The 22,243-nt window shown below is 38.0% G+C and overlaps 3 protein-coding genes and 1 pseudogene across 3 annotated transcripts; 3 read left to right on the top strand and 1 right to left on the bottom strand.

Annotated features, from left to right (window-relative positions):
- Window positions 1–723: 723 nt before the first annotated feature.
- LOC126786751 (uncharacterized) lies at window positions 724–5,254 on the top strand. The gene is made up of 13 exons (XM_050512672.1): window positions 724–1,101; window positions 1,408–1,520; window positions 1,626–1,682; window positions 1,813–1,908; window positions 1,984–2,054; window positions 2,155–2,197; window positions 2,298–2,378; window positions 2,459–2,518; window positions 2,866–2,916; window positions 3,102–3,199; window positions 3,289–3,337; window positions 3,789–3,833; window positions 4,276–5,254. Exons 1-13 carry the CDS (start codon window positions 750–752, stop codon window positions 4,765–4,767), a joined length of 1,608 nt encoding a protein of 535 aa, XP_050368629.1. The 5' UTR covers window positions 724–749; the 3' UTR covers window positions 4,768–5,254.
- Window positions 5,255–6,982: 1,728 nt separating this feature from the next.
- On the top strand, window positions 6,983–10,018 carry LOC126787103 (3-deoxy-manno-octulosonate cytidylyltransferase, mitochondrial). The gene is made up of 8 exons (XM_050513035.1): window positions 6,983–7,277; window positions 7,577–7,622; window positions 8,242–8,328; window positions 8,413–8,537; window positions 8,776–8,915; window positions 9,057–9,108; window positions 9,201–9,311; window positions 9,681–10,018. The coding sequence occupies exons 1-8, from the start codon at window positions 7,032–7,034 to the stop codon at window positions 9,771–9,773; spliced, it is 900 nt and encodes a 299-aa protein (XP_050368992.1). The 5' UTR covers window positions 6,983–7,031; the 3' UTR covers window positions 9,774–10,018.
- Window positions 10,019–11,285: 1,267 nt separating this feature from the next.
- Window positions 11,286–14,796, bottom strand: LOC126788482 (uncharacterized). The gene is made up of 3 exons (XM_050514476.1): window positions 14,534–14,796; window positions 11,785–12,598; window positions 11,286–11,690 (listed from the first exon to the last, which is right to left on the bottom strand). Exons 2-3 carry the CDS (start codon window positions 12,130–12,132, stop codon window positions 11,508–11,510), a joined length of 531 nt encoding a protein of 176 aa, XP_050370433.1. The 5' UTR covers window positions 12,133–12,598; window positions 14,534–14,796; the 3' UTR covers window positions 11,286–11,507.
- Window positions 14,797–19,850: 5,054 nt separating this feature from the next.
- LOC126787770 (F-box/FBD/LRR-repeat protein At1g13570-like) lies at window positions 19,851–21,867 on the top strand (annotated as a pseudogene).
- The last annotated feature ends 376 nt before the right edge of the window (window positions 21,868–22,243 follow it).

The following is a 22,243-nucleotide window of genomic DNA, read 5'->3' as shown; positions in this document are numbered from 1 at the left end:
ATGTGACACACAATGTGATAACTACTGTGATAGCAGCAGCGGTAAATTCATTCGACATCAGCATATGTGCATCTTCCGCAGTGAACCTGCGCCTCCACCCCGCATCTCCACCCCGCGCATCCATTGTCAAACCACAACTCAATCTCGCGTCTCAACCTCGCACCTCCACCCCACACCTCCATTGTTAAACCACAACTCACGCACGTCTCCACCCCGCACCTCCACTGCATCTACAAACCACGACTCCACCCTTCACCGATGATCTGGTGCCTCCACTGAGCCTCAAACCAGCCGCCGACTAACCCGTGCCTTCACCCTGCGCTGCTGAATCTTGCACCTCCTCAGTTCTTTAAGGCTGAGAGATAGCTATAGTGGCATTCTTGTAAATGCTTCCAACTTTAGTGGCAATGTTATAAGAGATTTAAGAATATGTCTTTTTCTAATTTTGAACTCTTAACTGACTTTTTTCTAATTTCATTTATGAAATGTGACTTTTTATAAGAATCCCTAAGTAAAATACTACGTAGATAGTATTAACCAAATAATTAATCGATATTGTCCTGTAACGATGGTTTGTACTTCGTACATCATTTGTGCCAGATTCAAATTCAACCCACCCCTATTGATTTTTTGTTTTAAGGAGCGTAAGAGAGCATAAACCCTGATAGAAAAAAGTTACAAAAAACAACAAAATTTTCAACATTCCTTTTGAAATTTCCCACATCCAAAATTCCCAGCAAACTTTGGCAATGGAGCAGACTCCTCCTCAGACCCCTCAACCCATTCTCTACGAAACCCTACCTCCTCTCCTTCTCTCCACCCCCGACCATTCTCCGTCGCCGCCTCCGCACTCCGATCACCTCGAATCCTACTCCGTCTTCCGCAACGAGATCACTATCTCCTCTCTCCGCTCCACTTCAGCTGACTCCGCCGCGCCGACCTTCATCTCCCTTGACGTGGCCGCCGATGAGCCCCAGACGAAATCTGCCTGGGAGTCTCCGGCCGCCGAGCCGAAGATTTCGGTCCCAGAGCCGAAGCTCGAGAGCGGATGGTTTCGCGGCCGTAGCAATTTCAAAAGCCCTATGCTTCAGCTCCATAAAGGTATTTCAGCTCCCAATTGTTTTCTTGAGGTTTACGTTTGTTGCAGATTGATTCAGTTTTTGTTGGAAAAGATTGGATTTTGTCAATGTCAGTGTTCAGTTTGATTAAGTTTGTTAATTCTGTAAGGAAATCATAGTCTCTAATCTGTAATGTGTAGTGCTTATAACTTGTTTTTCGACTGGTTGAGCTTCTATTTTGAGCTGGGTTTTTCGTGTTATATGGAAAGTTAGGACTTTTCTGAGGAGAAGAATGATTAGTTATAATATGGCTAGTGTGTAAGTTGAAATTTGTGGTTTGGTATTGCAGAGATTCTGGACTTTTGTGAGTTTCTCTCTCCAACCCCGCAAGAGGAAGAGGGGCGGAGGGCAGCAGTAGAACGTGTTTCGGAGGTTATCAAATATGTATGGCCCCGATGTGAGGTATGATTTTTTACTGCCTGTGGGGGGTTAGTATGGATGATCATGCGTCAGTGTAGTAAAAAGCTCACAATAAGCTGATGATGTTCTACGAATGTTGCTTTGTAGGTTGAAGTTTTTGGATCGTTCAAGACGGGGCTGTATCTTCCAGCAAGTGATATTGATGTAAGTTTGCGGATTTTGATGTTAAGTATGTAGTTATGTACTGAAACATGTAGTTTAGTTTTTGACTCCTGTATATAAGCATGCCAAGTATCAATTAGTTACACATGTTATTGATTTGTATGGCTTTAAGGTTGTCATTATGCGTTCTGGTATTCCAACCCCACAGCAAGGGTTGTATGCACTTTCTAGGGCATTGTCACAAATGGGTTTGGCGAAAAAGATACAGGTATGCCTCGTTTGCTATTTTGAATACTGTTGTGAACAGATTTTAGAATCTTACCTGTTGTCAATGGTTGGGCAGGTGATCGCAAAGGCTCGTGTACCGATAATTAAATTTGTAGAAAAAACAAGTGGCATTGCCTTTGACATAAGGTATACCTCTTTATCTTTTGCAATATTGATTTGAATTTTTAGATGAGGTTGAATAGCTACTGACAATCAAAACTAATATATACATTTATTATTTGATCAGTTTTGATATAGACAGTGGGCCAAAAGCTGCTGAGTTTATCATGGTATGTTACAATTTTGTTTCTGATATAATATTTACAGTTGAATTCATGTACTACTGGAGTGACTTTACTAAACGATTATCACCATTGGTCCCTTCTTCAGGATGCAATATCTAAGTGGCCTCCTTTGCGGCCGTTGTGTTTAATCTTGAAAATATTTTTACAACAGAGAGAATTGAATGAGGTATGAGATTACATTTGTATGCCCTCTTTTTCTGTGTACAATGTCCTATTGAAATCCTCAGATTTTAATAACATGGACAGGTATACTCTGGTGGATTAGGTTCATATGCCCTTCTTGCAATGCTAATTGCAATGTTGCAGGTTAGTGAATCTAACACATGCATTTGGGGATTTGATGCAAATGTAACTTGCCCGTGCATATAGCGATACTTGTGGCACCAGTTTGATTTTGTACAACTTGCTTGAACTTGCAATGCAAGGCAAAGAATAATCATTAATGCAAGAATAAGAAAGAATAATCACTAATGCAAGAATAAGAATAAAGTCGAAGTTACTAAAATATATTTGAGCGAAAATGTGAATATAGTTTTTGACACTTGGTTAAGCAACTCTTAAACTTTCATCATGTAATGATGATGCCTCTCATCAGGTTTTATTTTTTATTTTGTTCTTTATCCTGATTGATATCATACAATATTGTGCTACAGAACCTCAGGGAGAGCCAAGCTTCTTCGGAACAAAACTTGGGAGTTCTTATGGTAAGTTTTTCTGGATTAAAAATTGAGGAGATATTTGTTTAACGGTACTTGCCTTCAATTTTATCCCAGTGAGCAGAGGTTTCTCTAAATTCCATGAAACACGGATTGTACTCCTGTTGATAACAAGAGACCAAAGTTTGTATTTAGAATCTCATGAATTGTTATGTGTTGTTTACGGAAAACAGGTAAACTTCTTTGATTTTTATGGGCGGAAACTGAACACTTCAGATGTTGGTGTGTCTTGCCAAGGGACAGGCACTTTTTTCTCAAAGAATAGTAAAGGGTATCACTAACATCCTTGAGAGTAATGGATTTCTTTCTGGAGATGCTTCTCATATTTGACTTTTGCAATTGATCTGTCATCTTTTTTAGGTTCACAAATAAAGGACGGCCATGTCTTATTGCCATTGAGGACCCACAGGTTTGTTGCAAATTTTGACTCTTGTATAGTGATCATAGGGGATTATGAGGATATGGCATTTTAAAGTTTCTGCTGGATTGCTTCTGTGTTTTGTTTGATATGCTGCTGGGCTTATACTGATAGAGCTTAGCAGTTAGTTCATACTTCAGTATTTCTTATTTGACATCCCTAGCAATACTTCAGTATTTTCTTAGTAGACATCCCTAGCAAAGATTACTACAGTATTTTCTTTGCTACCTTTAAATATATTTGAAAGAATCACTATTTTCAATTCACATCTTTTATGCGTCTGGTTTAGTTAACCAGCGATCTCTCTCTGGACCCTATTTCAGGATCTTGAATGTCTCAAATCAACCAAAAGAATTTTTTTTTTTAAAGATGCCTTTCCTCCCAGATATTTTGTTGTTGTTTTATGAATGCTTAACCATCTTTTAATTGTTCAATGATTTAGGCACCAGAGAATGATGTTGGGAAGAACTCTTTCAACTATTTCCAGGTATGTTGAATGTCTCTTTTATAACCCTCTACGTTTCCTGCCTATATGGAATTTGCATTTATGAAGTATAAGGCCTATGCTAATGGTATATATAATGAATTTGAATTATTATGTATACTCTGCCATCATATTGCCATAAATAATGTGATCGATGATCCGGTGGCTTGAGCAATGCTCTTCCAGATCGCTTGAGATTTAATGTGTGCAAATGTGGTCTCGGCTAATGTCTTAGATTGTTATGTTCTTGCCTAAAATGGGTTTTAGACCTCTGGCCTCAAAGATGCACGTGTACTTTTTATTGGCGTCAACAAATTAGATGGTTCAAAACTTGGAATTTTGGTGAAAATATTATCAATATAGCCTCCAAATCAATGTCCACGGGTCCAATTTGTAGAGCGTGTAGATTTCTCTTTCTCAACTTCACTTTCTGTATCTATTGCAGATTAAATCAGCATTTTCAATGGCTTATACTACATTGACGAATCCTAAGAACATCATGTCCCTTGGCCCGAATAGGAGCATTCTTGGTACCATAATTAGACCAGATGTAATGTTGGCAGAACGAAAAGGAGGGCCTGGTCAGGTGACTATAGATAGCTTGCTGCCAGGAGCAGGTGAGCCACTTCGGCCGGAGTCTGAGCAGCAGGACTTTTTATGCAATTGGCAGTATGATGAAGAACCCCTACCACGGGGAGGTGACTTTGTTGGAGATGTAAACGGGGAATCATCATCTGGAAAGAAAAGGAAATCTCGGTCTAAAGATAAGTCTAAATCATCAGTAAAAAAGGGGAAAAAGATCAAGGCGGAGGACAGTGATGCGAGGAGGAAAGAGAAGGCATCCATGAAGAAGGAAAGGAGACAAAAACGAAAACATTCTCGAGAGAGTCTCAACGGATATGGTGCTTACGTTGGAGGGTCTCCATGGAGTCGCTAGAACCTGTCTCATGCTGTTATCTGTGGATTGCGGTGTTGTCTGGTTTTATTCTCCACTCATAGTGGGTTGTGACCATTGCCCTTCATGTACCGAATCATGCATGAGATGAAGGGGAGCACATTACTTGTTGTGCAGTTCAGTGACCAAGCTGACATTATAGGATAAGCCCCTCCATGCAGAAGTATGAAATTTGTTCTGCAAGGTGAGACTATTTCCGCCAATTTTGCCGTGTGCAGTCCTCAGACCTAAATAGATCCCTCGATTGTAACATGCAATTAGGATTATTTTGTTAGATATATTTATTTAACTAGGAAGCGGACAATGTACTCGCGGTATATTCATTTATCTACATTTCACACAGGTAACACTATCAGTTTTACCTCAAGCTTCTGCTGCCTTGCCATATTAAATTGGCATGATCTCATGAGAAAAATACACATGCAGATTAATAATCATGTGTACAAAATAAACAGAAAACTTGTGTCCAGAGTGCCTTTTGGTAAGTTCATCTCTTTTGATACGAGTCGTATGAGTGATATGACCAACTGTAACATGAATTACAGTTACCGAACAATCACATTTATTCTATCAACTTTGGAAACGCGTATTGTATGTAATTGTAACTTTTTTCTGGAGGGGTGCATATGAACTATAAAGATGGTACAAAAACCTGCACTAATTGCTAATTTCATCTCTCTTACTTCTTTCTAGACGCAGAAAAGGAAGAGAAACTGAGAAAGGACCCTTATTCCTTTGATTCTTCGTGACCAACAGGGCACCAACAATAGTCACCTATGAAGCGTACTGCTTCACCACTTCTTGTCATTACTAGGTTAATTCTAGCAAACAGTATTGTATTGGGTTTCTTAGTGAGGTCATTCCTTCACTGCAACAATTTCCAGTAGCACTAGAAGATACAATTAAATATTGGAGGAAACTAAGCTGAGTTGGAGTATGTAATTAACGTGATTGATCACCGTAGAGATTAAGGACATCCAAGATTAGTGAATTCATCGAGCTAGGTACAGGCTCCATAGATTATTGAGTCACTATATATGCCATAAGTGGATAGAACACGTACGTAAGATTTCACCCATGGTAATCTACCTAAATCTCACCCATGGGAATTGACAACGAGTGACATTCGATTATTATTGTATCATTACTTCATTAGAGTTTAATCATAACTTTTAAATTAATTAATTAATCATGTGCTTTTGCTCATATAAACTCTCGACATAATTGTTAAATTTCATTTTGTTTTTAATATAAATGAAAACCATTTTTATTAAAGCAGACTTGGAAATGAAATAATCGTCAATTACACAAGAAATCAACCACATACAACACATACAACACATACAATGGAGAAAGCATGAGGAATTATCTATTAACCAAGAAACTACCTCTCACACGGACTGGTATACAACACATACAATGGAGAAAGTAGAACACGGCCATACTAAAAACCTTAACTCATTATTGTAGTGCATAGGTAAGCTATAAAAAAAACAAGAAAAACAAGCCTAAACTCAATCAACCAAACGTAGGCTGTTACCAGCATCATTGTCCAATGGTGGTTTTGTTCTTTGTTGGGGAAGATGATCTTACTTATGAGTTATGACCCTGGCCTTTGTGGTGAAGACGCCTAGATTCGCTGTGGTGGAGGTGAGTCTTTCCTACTTGGGAGATTAGCCGTAGTATTGTGGTGATGGACTGCTAGTGCATGGGCTATAATTGTGCTCGGAGGTCAGTGTAAATGGCTGCCATGGTGGTGTCCGAAGAGTTGTTGCTGTGCTTTTCGTGTACCGTTAAGTTTGAGTACTTTAACCCTTATGCATTGTGGTTGTTGCACTAGCGACGATATGTTCCTTCTGTGGCCATGATCAGCTAACGATGCATGATTGCGCTACGGCAGAGTCCTAGTGACTCCTGATGGAAACGGTTTGGCGTTGCCGAGAGTTTTTGAAGATATGCATTTTAGAATCATTAGGTAGTCGGAAAAGCTTATTTTTCTGTCATGGTTTGAACTTTGAACATCACTTTATAAATAAGTCTAACTACCAAGACAACATAGTTTGAGAAATGTGCATCAGCATCAGTAATAACTAATAACAGAATGCAAGATCTCAAATTCTCAATTGTACTTCCATTTTAAAAGATTTTAAAAAACAGTTTTAATTTGTAATTAACTAAACGATTGAAAGCTATAAATTGCTTCTGTGATAGAAAGAGCGAGACAGATCATCATCATCATCATCACCATGAGCCTCAAACCTGTCTTCCCTTCTTCCTCTTCCTCATCGGGGTCTTCAAGCAACACCAAGGTATGGATCGTCCACGGGCTCGTCGCCGGAGTCGCAATTGCCGCGGCCATTGGCGCCCGGCTCTACCGAGGCCCAATTAGGAAGTTCCGGAGCCGGGTCGTCGGCATCATACCCGCCCGTTACGCTTCGTCCAGGTTTCAGGGGAAGCCTCTTGTTCAGATCCTCGGAAAACCCATGATCCAGGTCCCCACCATTTCACTTCACTTTAATACTTGTACAACATTATTTAGTTCAAAGCTCACATTTTGATTCAATTCTTGATCCAAAGTTGATCCGTGTTTGTTGTTTTGGGTTAAATTTTGTTTCTTTGATTGGGTTTCTTAAGCATTATGGATCTCAAGTTTGTTCTTTTAGTTGGGGTTGTTCTGTGCTTACCCAATTTTGTTTGTGTTTGTTGGGATATTGAAGTGGTTGTGAGATTAGGAACAGTGGTGTTGCAATCTGCGAATCATTGTGTTTACAGTTTTGGTTTGTATGTACAGAGAACATGGGAAAGGGCGAAAATGGCTACTACATTGGATCATGTTGGTATGTGTCTTCTCACTTAGACTCTCTGTTGTTTTGTTTGTAATGGAAAAGTTACTGGGAGAAATATGTGTTCAACATTAGGATCCCCAAAAATTTCATATTTTGATGAAAAAGTGTTTTAGGACACAACCTTCAAGAGCTGTAAGCGGGTTCGCAACAGCTACTTGTGCCTGTGTATATTTACAACAGTTGATAGCGTAGCAGAAATCACAAAGAAAGTTGGGTAGCAAAAGTAAAGCACGACTCCCTGAGCTAGCTGGGACGGGTTGTTATAAAGTAGGCTCTGTGAAATCACCCGACTCAGAATGAAGGGTTTCGTGGATGGTAGTTGTGGAGCATGGTAGACTAAACCTATGTCTAATCTTTTTGGAGCACAGTACATTGTGGTCTAGTATAGAGCTCTCGGACACCCTCTCCTGTGGTAGCTGGTTATCAAGCACTAAACATCGTATGTGTGATTCATTAAAGATGCATATGATTCTCTTACTACCCAAGGCACCTCCTCTTTTAGGGTTACATCTTGTTGACGACATTAAGATTTAATAACTTCGCCTTCCTCTCTGTGTATAGATAAACAATGCAATGTAAATTTATTATAACTAGCCTCTTCTTTGTGTAGTTGTGGCAACCGATGATGAGAAGATAGCAGAGTGCTGTAGAAGTTTTGGTGCTGATGTTATAATGACCTCAGAGTCATGCCCTAATGGTAGGTGCTTTGTGATCACATATTTTTCTTCTGATTTGCGGATTATCTGTGACGTCATAGCTCATTAGTGTAATGAGCTTACAGGCACCGAGCGCTGTTATGAAGCTATTCAGAAGCTTGAGAAGAAGTATGATGTAGTTGTCAATATTCAGGGGGATGAGCCTCTTGTTGAGCCAGAGATAATAGATGGGATTGTTAAAGCTTTGCAGGTAATTTTGTTATCTCTTTTTGTCGTTATGCAGTTATGCACAATGAACTCATGTTAGCACTTATAATTTCGATTTACCACTGTTAGTTTCTGTTTCTGATGTAAGTTGAGCGACGCTGGTTATGTATCTAAGAGCATCAGTGGATGCTAAAATGTAAATGTAGTTTTCCATTTCGCATTGTGTGTTTGATTCCTTATTAGTTTCAGTACAATCATGTTGGAAATTGTTGTCTCACCAGGAAGCCCCAGATGCAGTGTTTAGCACCGCAATCACGTCTTTAAAACTTGAAGATGCATTTGATCCGAATCGTGTGAAATGTGTGGTGGACAATAATGGTTATGCTATTTATTTTTCAAGGGGGCTGATTCCATTTAACAAGTGAGTGCTTAGATGTTTTGTTGCCTTTATTTTTTTTGGAAAAATGTAGTATAGATGGTATATAAGACTTTTTTAAATATACTACTACATACATGTTATCTGCTTCTTAGCCTGATTTACTTATTGTCCATCTTGATACAGGTCAGGCAAGGCCAATCCACAGTTTCCATATAATCTCCATCTAGGAATTCAGGTACCAACATGGACTTTTAGTTTGTAATTAAATCCCCACACAAACTCATTTTAACTTGTGTGGTTATGGTTATGCTCTCCATCTCTTACCAGAGCTATGATACAAAGTTTCTAAAGATATATCGAGAGCTTAAGCCCACTCCTTTGCAACTAGAGGAGGATCTAGAGCAGCTCAAAGTCCTTGAAAATGGTTATAGAATGAAGGTTTGTTACAAGACTCTGATCCCTTGTTGTTTCTGTTTGCTCATCATAAGTTGACCATATTCAATTAGATGGTAGTTGTTAAATTTAATATCAGACATTTGAAAGAATGCCGTATGAAGATATAAACTATTTTAGCTAGATATGATAAACCATAACTCTGTCTGTGATTATTAAGTTAAGACACTCCTTCCAATTTAGTTTGATTAACCTTCAGCCTGGGAGGGAAATGGGGAATAAAATCTGGATGGTTGAATGGCAACACAATATGTAGGTAGTAAGGGAGTTTGATGTCAGTTTTCTCTATATGAAATATCCATGTGACCAAAAAACCGTATTTATCCGAAAATTCATTCAATTTTCTGTTTGCAGGTGATTAAGGTTGACCATGAGGCTCATGGTGTCGACACCCCTGAAGATGTTGAGAAGATAGAAGCTTTAATGCGCGAGAGGAATATATCCTAGTTCCTGGCGAATTGGTAGTGCATCAGAAAATTGAGCAATGGAGTTAAAACTTGTGTAGGCACACATATCATGTTCATAATTGTAATCATTATCACTCGGATTTGCTTCAATGTTGGCTTGTATACATCCGTACATACAGTTGTTTAGTTAAAACAGAGGGGAAAGGTACAATATAAGTGTTTATACAGATTCCCCTGTATATCGATTGAGTTTTGCTTTAAGAGAGAGTGATTAGATTGTGGATTCGGCTCATTAGTTCCTACCTTTCAGAAATTGCTCTGATCAGTTTGATGATCAGTTGAATCTTCTACGTTTTAACACTTGTATGGTTGTACCCTCTAGTCTGTGTTTCTCCTATGTATGTATTTTAAATTGTGATAATGAAATTAACTTCAAATTCATGATAAATATTGGTCAGTTTTCGCGATTTTGGTGAACAAGGGGGGAAAGGACTACTGTCTCTATAAACAGGATAATGGGGACGCTGGATCGAAGCCTTGGTACTCATGCACAAGCTTTCAAAATGAGAGCAGACAAAAATGTTGTAGAACTGTTCATGACTTGCTACTGAAAAATCCAAACAAGTTGGCCATCATAACGAACAGGGTATCCAGTTTAACCATACTGTGGCAGATGCTCTAAGATCTAAACCTCATTTCATATATCATTTTTGGGAAGATCGAAATATAGGGTTGTAATGTGCCAGTGGCCTCACCTATTTGAAGCAGGGGACTGTCATTTCATTTTTTTCCCTGAGCTTTCATCTTTGCGTGTACTTATGGGATGTGCAGTCTGATGACTGATCAAATATTTAAATACCACAAGAGAAATTAAATTATAATCTGCCTTTGAGTATCTGATTTTTACCAGATAAAAAGGACCCTGATTTGGCTTATCAATGAAAACAAACACCATGCAATCTCAGCATCCCTAATTTATTTCACACAAAAAAAATATTAAATACTATTTTTCTTAATAAATTTATAATTATAGTTATTATAAAAGATATTTATAATTTATTTATCTACGGTGAGGAGTGCAATACATAAATTTGTTTCATGCAATCTATGTTTCACTTGAACTCTGTAAATCCTTTCGGCAGAAGTCATCATTTTCCAACTTTCCACACCTTTTTACAGAAGAGCTTTACGCCAGAAATATGTGTCCTCTCAAGCTTCAACCATCAAGTCCTTGGCTTCAAGTGATCCCTACCAAACTATTGATAATTTGCTATAGTCTAAATGTCTAATGGTTGTAGTCCTTATTAACTTCATGATCTCGCCACTTGAGAAAGTAAAATGGTTGATCCATATGCTATTTATAGTTTTATACAACTAATTTGTGTGGTACTCTTGTCCGATTTATTTTATAAAATTTTATGGAATGAAACTATTGATTTAGACTGACGAAGATGCTCATTACACTTGTATTTAAGTCTTTACCAGATCGTAGATCATTACTTAGGTTGATACACCTAAGTACCTAAATGCAAGTAACATTTAGTCTAGCGAGTGATTTAAATGACTTTGTTTCTCGGTAAGCCAGTATAACCTATAGAGTGGAGACACAAAAATAGAATGGAAAGGTAGAAGAAGCAAGCAAACCAAATACAAATATGACATCCTTGGCTAGTCAAGACTGGAGAACATGCAACAAGTAACACGTTTCAGGTAGGGCAGGCGTGTCATTCTCAGAAAATACAAAATTTTGAACCAAAGCTAGCTAGGCTCCATATTAATTTGCCAGTTTCTGCGGCTGTTGTTCGGTGACCACCTGAACCTCCGTCTTAAAGAGCAGCACCGACAGCGAGTCGTCGATGGAAAAATACAGGAAGCCCCCCGGCGAGTGAGTCACAAACGACCCGAAACTCTTTCCTACCACGCAGTGCCACGCCGGTCCGTACAACGAGTCAAACTCCTGTACATCATAATCAGCCAGCTTTAGAGAAACGAAACCTAGCTAGACCACTGAGTTAACTCGGTGAGGGATGACAAGGGATTCATGGGTGTACCTTCTTGAGAGCTCGGGCCAGATGAGTTGGGTTTGGCCTTGGTTTGGAGGAGAGTGCTTTGGCTGCGGCGGCGGCTGAGTCGATGAGTGATCTGGTGCGGCGGAGAGCGCGGTCTTGCATGTGGTGAGGCATGTTGGACGATGATCTCAACCGTACGTTGAGGCTGATCGCGGTGGCAGCTAACTTCACCTCCCCTTCTCTACTAACCCGACCTTGTACTTTGCTCTGAGGTTGAGCCTGAGCTCGATCGCTACAGACATGATCGGAGTAGCCTTGTTTTTGTTGCTCTTGAGATAAGGGTATGTGTTGCTCGTGGCGCTGCTTCTGTTTCTGATCGGATTTTTCCATTATTAATATTATGAAGGAAGGAAAAAGAAAGGAAAATGTCTAACCAAAATGTGAAACCATTTTGAGAATTGGAGAAAGAAGGTACAGATGGAGAGAGGAAGAGATAGACTCAGAGAGAAAGAACGAGGGAGGTTGGTGAAGGTTTGAAAACTTTGACTGAGCTGAATTTAAGACTAGGAGGAATAAGAACGTGAGTGGCATTTTGGCCATGGGGTGATTGAGGTCCATCTTTGACAAAATGTATGGGAAGAAAGAACGAAGCATTAAGAAGGGGGAAACATGTAAATACTTGGGGATGTCCACGCGCTTTGTAGGTTTTTGGTTTGCTACAAGCTCTTCCAGCATCATGTTCAGAGAAATAGAGTGACAATGAAAAATGAAGAGAAGTGAAATGCAGTCTTTGGTCGTCGGCGCGTGGTCAATCGGCAAAGCCAGGAGCCCCATGCAGCTAGAGATATCTGAGTCCCTGCACAAATCATTGTCACTGACATGAGTATTGCATGAAACTTAGACCTGACTGGCCAGCTATTCCGATTTTTACAATTGCTGGCTTCTGATTTCATAAAAGGAAAAGTATTTGAATAATATGTCTTGAGACGACCAAGGCCTTCCAATTGTGGCTTCTATTAAGAACATCGGTCAGTTCGAGTGCTACGATCTTGCTAAAGGGCGGGTCTAGTGGCGGAACTAGGAGCTGAAAGCTACATTAATTTCAATAATTTTTAATTGGAATCTGATCGAACGGGAGGTTCATCCACGCGTTAAATAATAGTATTAAACTATAACATATGCCTAAACTATGCTCAAATGTAATATTTTTGAAGAAAAATATGGGGAGACTCCTCTTTGCTTTTACTTTCTATACTAAATGAATATTAATGCTATTGAGAAATACAATAAATGATATGTTGTCATTTTTATAAATTGATAGCATTTTTTCTACTGTAGAATTACAAACTAGTAGTATCATTGAAAGTAGGAAAAAATTGTTTTAATTGGAAAATAAAGCATTATAAATTATCTTGTAGGGGCCATATGTACATAATTAAGCTAATTTCATTTATCAAACTCATTAAATACATGATTTATTTAACAAAATTTAAAACCTTGCGGGGCCACAACCCCTTCTGGCCCTAACTATGTTTCACCACTGGGCGGGTCTAATGGATGCAGTGTTTCACAAATATGCAAGTATTTGAAAGTTGAAACTAGAAAGATTGGAAATTCTATCTGATTGATTGCTTTGATATTGTTTGTTCTACATCTTAGTGGAATTGTGTTCTTAATCAGCGATATTATATTCCTCGTATCAATTTTTCAATATAATTTAGTGAGTAACTAATTTTGTAACTTGCAAACCTTAACCCCATGTACACTAGTGAGTAACTAATTATTTTGTGTACACGGAACGCCACGTAGTACTGTCATGTGATGTACCCAACCAATCATATTATTTCATAGTGTGAGAAACATACACGCGATGAAATGAAAAATATTATTTAAATATGAGTAATCAATTGGAAACACAGTAAAAACTGAACCAATAACATTAAAGAGATACGACACGTAAATTATGTACCGGGTACATATAATAATTTTTCTTTGGATTCACCATTTTCTTTCGGCTTATTCAGTCTTTAATTTAAACGTTTATTAGTGATGTTTCCTTGTAATTCTAGTTTTGTACGTTCTTTTTAACATCACCAGGAAAAAAAACTGATTTTTACTTTTTTAGCCCGAGATTGGGATTCTTCAAATCATAATGCAAAGCCCCTGAGATAACAAGGAACCATAAGCAGGCCCAAAACGTTGTTAATTAATAAACCCTTTTTGCGTACAATCCCGTCGATCATTACTTCACTTCCGATTCAAGTTCCAACCCTTTGTTCACGACTGAGCCACAAACCCTGGCTCTTCTCTCCGAGGTATGTTGTTGCTTCTAAAAATATACTCATTCATAAAACTTCAAAAGTTCAAATTATCACGGATCTTCAAAATTGTTGCATCCATGGATTAATGGTAGTTCACGATATGGGGTTCGACAGAGTATAGTAAAAGTATGCAATCACGCATTATTGTTATGATTTCAAATTAAAGAGATATAGTTCTTTATTTTTGATTCATCAAAACCAAAATCTTTGATAGAATAGTCAATTATTTATTAGTTTTAGTGAGTGGGAACAAACTAGATAATGGAAGACATTAGTATCAACCTGGAAGGTTCAGGTTTCTCGATCTTGATTCTTTTTTTTGGCACTGATATTGTTCACATGATCTTTTCTGAATGTATGTTGATTATTCAAATAAAACGAAAGTAAAGCCCTTGTAGGTGCACTCATGATGTTTATATAAACTTTTTGTCAATTTATTTTGATAATTTAAAGATAAAAGGAGAGTGTACCTTATATTTGTACATGCGCCGTGTGTGCAATTCATGATTTTTAAGATGAAAGGAAAAGGTTTGCATCTATGACACCACCAGTGGCCTAGGCCAGCGTCTCGCCAACTGATGCTTCAATGGAAACCGCCACCATCACCGCGAACCCCACTTTCTGGCGTTGATATGGCCACCCACTTATACCATCAACACCACCATCACCATCGATCTGATCAGACTGCCAAGGTGCCACAATCAACTGAAGAACAAAGCGGGATTGTAACACCCGACCCAAAAATTTATAAGACTCCTAACTTCCACGACACCCCCCCCCCCCCCCCAAACAGAGAAATCAAGAAGGGGCTTTGTAGAGGGGATGATAAGATAGCTCTGGGCTAGGTTTCATGGTCTCCTTCCACCAGGAGATGACACCGCCCTTTTTGGCTGAGGTGCTTAGCGGGTACCTTTCTTGGAAGGAAAGAAGCTTAGAGAGAAAGGACTGAGTTGGTGTGTCCTCCTGCCGTCTCTCCCTGCTCCCAATCTTATCTTTTCCCCAATGTCAATCTCTACCCATTTAATTAGTAAATCAATTCTCACAACAACTCGCAAATATTCTTCTTTCTTCGGATGTCCGTTATAACATTTTATTCGAAATACAAACAATATATATATATATATATTCTTTTTAATATGCGAGATATTACATGGGTATTTCTCCAACCGAGGGCAAATAGAAGAGTCGTCACCGGAGAGAAGACGAACTCAGTAATCCCATCCAACGTCAGAAGGCAATAGCACCATCCTAACCTTGAAGCACTACCATAGAGATATGGGATCCCATACTCGACGCACATCCCCACATCTAGAATAATAGCCATCACGAGTCTGGGATCAACCCGTAAATGGTGAAATCCATCGCAATAGCGACAAGTATCAGATGCTACAACTGGGAGGTTAAATTGGAGGGTTACACGAGCCTAAAAGACTCGGCTGGAAAAGACTACCATCAACAAGATTGGGTGGCACAATTTGAGAAGTGACCACCGCACAATAGAGAGAGCTCTAGCTCTCATTCTAGGGTTTTTTATGGTTTAGCTGTCAATGATCTATCTAGATTATTATATATATCAAAATTTTGCATAAATATAAACAAAAACTATTTCTGTTTGACTAATTAAGGAGTTCTAATCTAACTTGGATAACCAAGGTCCCAATTTCATCATGAGTAACTTTCACTTTTATCATAATTGTTTCCTCTTATTTGTTGTATTTCATTATATTTGCAACAGACACACGTGTCCATTTCAAATACGGGAGTGTCCAAACTGTTTCCATTTTAGACACAAGTGTCCAGGCGTATTAATGCACGTCCAACGTGTCCATGTCCGATATGTGTCCGACACGCAATACACGATCAAGTGCAAGTGTACGTGCTATATAGGTTTGCGTTCATGAGAGCGTATTATATATGAAATAAATAAAATAACACAAATACATAACATAAAAAACACCAGCCCAGACATGGCTCAACAAGAAGGCCCAAGCCCAAACTGTAAACCTAGGAACACAAGAAGCCATAGCCGCAGACCAAATCTTTCCTCCCCCTGCCAGAACCGTCGCACCACCATCCAACAAGTCTGACCACCATTACAGTCGATATATTTAATAATTTTCCTGTTGTTTTTCATATTTCTGAATTCTAATGAATTTGTAATGTTGTTTTTCTCTGTGATGTTCTTATCCGGGCATCATTGAACTTAAGCTCCAGTACTGTCGGGCGACTAATTAAACTTAAGTTTATGCGTTTTGTTGAGTGATTATGGTTCCTCGATCTTGCTAGCCAGAGGTTGCTGCTTCTACTAGCTAGCTAGCTAGCTGGTGTATTAATGTCTAATTTTTTACTGGCATCATTATATATCTCTTCCTAAGCGTCAACGGAATAGAGCTAGCCGTTTCATATCAATAGCTAAAGACGGTGGGTGGCTTCTGCAAATTAGTTTACTTAAACGTAAGAAAGCGCATCTGAAACATGAATATAGAGATATACATCGATCAATAGTACGTCGTACATCTCACTATTGCTGATATAGTCTTTCTACACGTACGGAGTTGAATGATGAGACAACTATATATGCTCTGAGCTAACTAGCGTGGAATTAGTAGTTGTTTATATAATCCGAGGCTTTGAGCATCAGACCGCTAACATTAATCTTAGCATCCGAGGAAAGTAATGACATCTATTACAATGTGAGATAGGAGGAGTCTGTCTTTTTTGTTAGGAGGTGAATTTTATTCAGACAAGGAACATCATGTATAAAAGTATAAGAATTATCAGTCATAGATAAAGGTGTCCTACTCCTTTACTACGAAAATTAATGACCGGTCCATGAGACATTGACTCTTAACCACATAAGACACACCCTCAAATCGGGCTACCCTAATTGCAATTACATGAGAGAGCAACTTCATTTGCACTACTAGGGATATAAGCAATTCCACACTAATACTAACAGTGCACGCTTGGTACCCTCACTATTGTGTACCTCACTAATTGTAAATATTGTCCTCCCCTCATGAGAGGAGTCTTAGACTACACTACATTTGTACTACGTTTGGTGTGGTCAAGCATAAACCAAGCTACCCATAATGGAGTCTACTAAAACGAAGAACACAAAAGAGAGAAGATCAAGAACAAACCAGCTACATCAAGCCAATCTAATTCTTATTTGCAAATTTGAATCATCCAATTTCAAGCCTACCATACCCAAATGCTATCTTTACAAATCTCATCAATTCAAATCGCATCCAAATTCCCATATACCAATTACCCACAAGTCTTCGAGTTCCTAATGAGAGAGAGAGAGAGAGAGGACCCATAACCCATAACCCAATCTGCAATCTCTATAATCAGTTCCCAAATAATTTTGGTTGCAGACTTGCTGAGGCAAAGATAGAAGCAGGAAAAAAAAGATGAGGGAGAAGCTGATATCGAGAATTTGAGGAGGAAGGAGAAGATTATAGAGAATGAATAAGATTGGAGAGCCTCCACCGTTTTAGCTAAGGATCATCAAAACTTCGACCCACACTAACGCGAGTTAAGGAGGTCATTATGGTGTTTCGGTACTACGTAACGCCATTTAGTATAATACCGCATTGCAACAAACACCACCCAAAATCACAATCAGTCCCTTATTAAGGTAGTACGAGCTAGTACCCCCTGCCAAACGTGCACGGAGAGTCCAATAAATATCGAATTCTTCCCACCAAGACTCCATCATCCGCAAAGGCAAAGCACTGTACATCCCCATTTACCATCATCAGGCATTTAGGCACTTATCTCCATTTTAGCAACAACTCCAGGCTCTCCAGCCCAATTATATATTTTGCAGGCAGGAAGAGCGGTACGTGATCGATCATGATTTCCCTTAAGGAGAAAGTGGGTAATTCTACATGTTGTCAGCAAAGGCAAAACCCGAGGGGTCACAGTCTTTTTGTTTTTTTTTTTCTTTCTGTTTTTTCTACATGGTTAACCCAAAAGTCTTCTAGAACCCCAATTCTTGATAATTAACGAGCGCAATACTTCAACTTTCTCATTTATTTTATAGTATAAAAGAAACATTCTATATTATCAAATCCGATTGTTCACGAAAAATTTTCAAAATCTTATATTTTTTATCTCTTTTTTATGTTGGACTCTTCTGTTTTAGTGTTTACTAGTTTAGTTTTTGGATTCATGACTTGTTCAATAGATAAATTTGTGATTTTTATTTAAATTTACAGTTGTGAGATTGAGAGATTTTATAAAGGAACATCATGCGAGATATCATCTTCTTTTATATGGAATAAAAAATCAAAACAGAGGCGTGCATAGATTAATTTGAAAGAGTTTCATTCTGATAACAAATATCGACTTATCTAATTTAAAGATAGTAGAGTAAAAAAAAAATTTGCATTTCGCGCAAATAAAAGTGACTCACTCATATAACTTCTTAGTTCCGCCACTGGTTTTCAGTGTTGCGTTATACATGTTATTAATTAACATGTAATTTTCTACGTGTTTTTTAATTTGAAAAAAAAATAATTATATGGAGATAGTGAGAGAAAAAAAAGTGAGTTGGTAATGGTATATTTTCTATTTTCTTAATTGTCTTATTTACTCTTGTGATTTTTATTCATTTTTTTTCTTCTAAAACATAATTAAAATCTAAGGAGTTTTTGTCAATTTAATTTGACCACAGATGCCTGAGTAAAAAAGGGGCATTTTATTATAGACAACATCAAGCAAGAGAAGCCGCATCACTGAACAACAGAACAGGCCCCGAGAGGTATCTTCTTGCTTGAAATCTTACATTCATTAGAGCATCTCCCACCATAAGGTAAAATTGGTAAGGTATATGTGATATATAATTTACCACTTTAGCATATTTATTGGCATCTTTTTTGCCTTTTGTTTTTAAGCTCCCACCATAAGGTATAAATTGTTTTTAAGCTCCCACCATAAGGTATAAATGGTAAGGTATACTTAGGGTTTTTGGATGACAACGGCTATTATTTGAATTCTGATTGAAAAAACGGCTACTATTTTTTTTGTCAACATCTATAACGGCTAGTTAACAGACATTTTTGAAAATTCTATATAAACACATATTCATCACATCATTTTTCATTCATCCAACATTTCAATTCTATCTTCTATTCATTGTCATGAGTAATTCAGATATATCCTCCTCCTCATTTTCTTCAAATGAAACCGATGATTACTTTTATCGAATCATGGCTTCATTTGATGAAGAGCAAGATTTATTGTTTCACACTTATCTTTTAATATTTATGTATTATTTAGTTATTTTACTTTTATGCATCGGTGTGTATGGTACTTTTTCCGAGCTCGGAGGTCATCTTCGAGAAGGTTTTGAAGATGCCGTTAATTATCGTTTATAAATCATAAGTAATTATTATACATTAAAATAATTTAACTCAATCATATTCAATATTGGGCTCATATGAAAGAGCTCACTGCGAGGTTCATGATGGTACAATAGTTATTTGTAAAAAATAAAAATAAGCATGGTATTTATGGAGAAAATTAATATGTAACTAAAATTAAAATGGATATAATTGGAGTATTAGAAAAAGTATGAGGATAGATTAATAAGAAAATGAAAAAATAATAAAAAATATAACTCGTTTACCTTACAGAATGGAATGCTATATATAACATTCCACTGTTCACATAAGGCAAAAAAAAATTTGGAGAAATGTGGGATACCTTATGGTGGGAGGTGGTGGTAATGTATATTGATGGTTTTAATTTATGGTGGGAGATGGTCTTAGTTTAAGTGTGCGCATTTCTTGGTTTGTGTTTGTTTAGTCCGTATTTGGTGGTCTTCTCTGTGTTTGTCTGTTTATTACTTGGACTAATCACTCATGCTTTAGACTATTGATTCATATATGATGATGAGTTTCTACAAAACTAACTTCAAATCCCACTTTTTCAGATCTTCAAAATTGATTGCATCCATGGGTTATCGGTAGTTCAGGAAATAGGTTTCGAAAGTACGTATTAAATTTATGCAGTGGTTGCAATAGAGAAATAGATTGCATAATTTTATTACTTTTGCACTCGTGATCTCCCATGTTGATAAACTGATATTGTTGAAATTACAAGTTATTTTGATGATTCAAAGATAAAACAAAAGTAAAACCCTTGTATATGCCCCGTGCCTGCGTTTGTCGAGGTTAATATGAAATTTTACAAGGTTTTGAGTCTATAAGATAGTAGGATTCTCACTGTGTTGCTTACCAATGCTCGTGGGCTCATATTGCGGTAAATGGATAATGCAGTATGGTGATATTCCTAATTCTGGTTTTGGTCAATTGGTGTAATACTATGTTGATCCATTGTCAGTGCTAAAAACAGGAAGGTGATATATAGCAAAAGGCCTTGCCTAATTCCAATTGGGAATAGAGATGGAACTGGATAGAATTAGCAACTTACCAAGTGGTATCATGGAAATAATATTGTCATGCTTACCTCTGAAGGATGCAGTGAGGACAAGTGTTCTATCAAGCCAGTGGAGGTACAAAGCAGCAATGCTTCAAATCTTGTGTTTGATTCTAAGTGTCGCTCAGTTCAGAATGATACTTCCTTTAAGGACATTGTTGATCATGTTATGTTGGCTCACATTGGCCCCATACAGAAGGTTGAGTTTTCTCTAGATCATTTTGCTAGTAATGACATGGATCGGTGGATTCTTCATCTATCAAGAAACTCTATCAGAGAGTTCATACTTCGTCATTGGGGGCAGCTATACAAGATTCCTTCGTGTTTGTTTTCTTGTCAAGATATGATAAGGTTAGACCTATCTGGCTGTTTGTTAAAACCACCATCCACTTTCAAAGGGTTCAGTAGCTTGAAGAGCCTTAGCTTTGATCGGGTTATCTTTCCCCAAGATGTGTTCGAGCACCTGATTATTAGCTGCCCTTTGCTTGAAAGATTGACTTTGATGTTCTGTGAGAGTTTGAGCCATCTCATAATTGACGCACCTAATCTCAATTTCCTTGATGTTAGAGGTTCTCATAAGGATGTTCTTCTTGTGAATACCTCAAATCTGGTTGACGTCTCCATTGGTTTGGAAGATTTTGAATTCTATGTTTCCCAAAAACGGGTTTCTGGCAGTTCTAGCAATTTGGTCAAGATTCTAAGTTCCCTGCCTAAGGTTCAGAAGCTCGATTTCTACTCATGCTCTGTTATGTATCTGGCAATTGGTGCCTTGCCTGTAAAACTGCCCAGACCATGTCTGTATCTGAACTGTCTATGTATAACTCTAAGCTTAACTAATTTGGAGGAAAGTTTAACGGCTCTTTGCCTTTTTAGAAGTTGCCCAACTCTGCAAGAACTAGAAGTTCAGGTCTTCCCTGGCGAAAATGTTGTTGGAAAAGGGAATTCTTGGTTAGACGACAGCAGGAGATGTTCATTCAGTCAACTGCGATCTGTGTTCATAAACGATATCAGAGATGTCAAAGCTGAACTAGATTTCATCAGATATCTGCTTTTGAATTCTTCTGTGCTTGAGAGGATCACTGTTCAGCCTGTTCCTGGTGTTGAGTCTTCAAATCTAGAACAGAAGTTTCTCCGGTCTAGGCGTGCCTCGGTGCATGCAAAGCTAATCTTCCAGAGCCAGTGATTTATGAATGACTTTCAGCTGCTAAGTGCACTTTGTCTCAGAAAGTAGTGTTTGTTAAACTCCTTGATTAATGTCTATGTTTTCTCAGAACCTATTTCTCATTCACGCAGTACCAAACTATTTATCTAGCAACTCTGCTTTTTCCATATACTGGCACCTATGATCCCAATTAAATCTTATTCACCTTTCAAATTTGTAATTTTTATTGCTTTTAGTTTACATTTGTTGTATAGTTTAAGTTTGTGGTAAATTCAGGCGGGATTTGATAGTGATCTGGGGACTTATCACTCATGGAATACCTATCACACACAAATGCCACTTAATGAAGCAGACTTACACTACAAAAAATATTGCCAAAACCCACATTTCTTATTTGTGGGTGTAGCCCAATTAGCCACAAATATATGTGCCCATTACGGGCCACCACATTGCAGCAACATTTTTTCTAAATGTGCTTAATACTGCCGTGGCCTTTGGTCCATTATCTCACTTTTACACCACATTTGTGGCATATAGGGACCCACTTCAACAACTTCGATATGAACCA

This window comes from Argentina anserina, chromosome 3 (genome assembly GCF_933775445.1).
Source record: "Argentina anserina chromosome 3, drPotAnse1.1, whole genome shotgun sequence".
NCBI lineage: Eukaryota > Viridiplantae > Streptophyta > Magnoliopsida > Rosales > Rosaceae > Argentina > Argentina anserina.
Note: the sequence above shows the minus strand (reverse complement) of the source record. Positions and strands in the feature narration are given on the sequence as shown.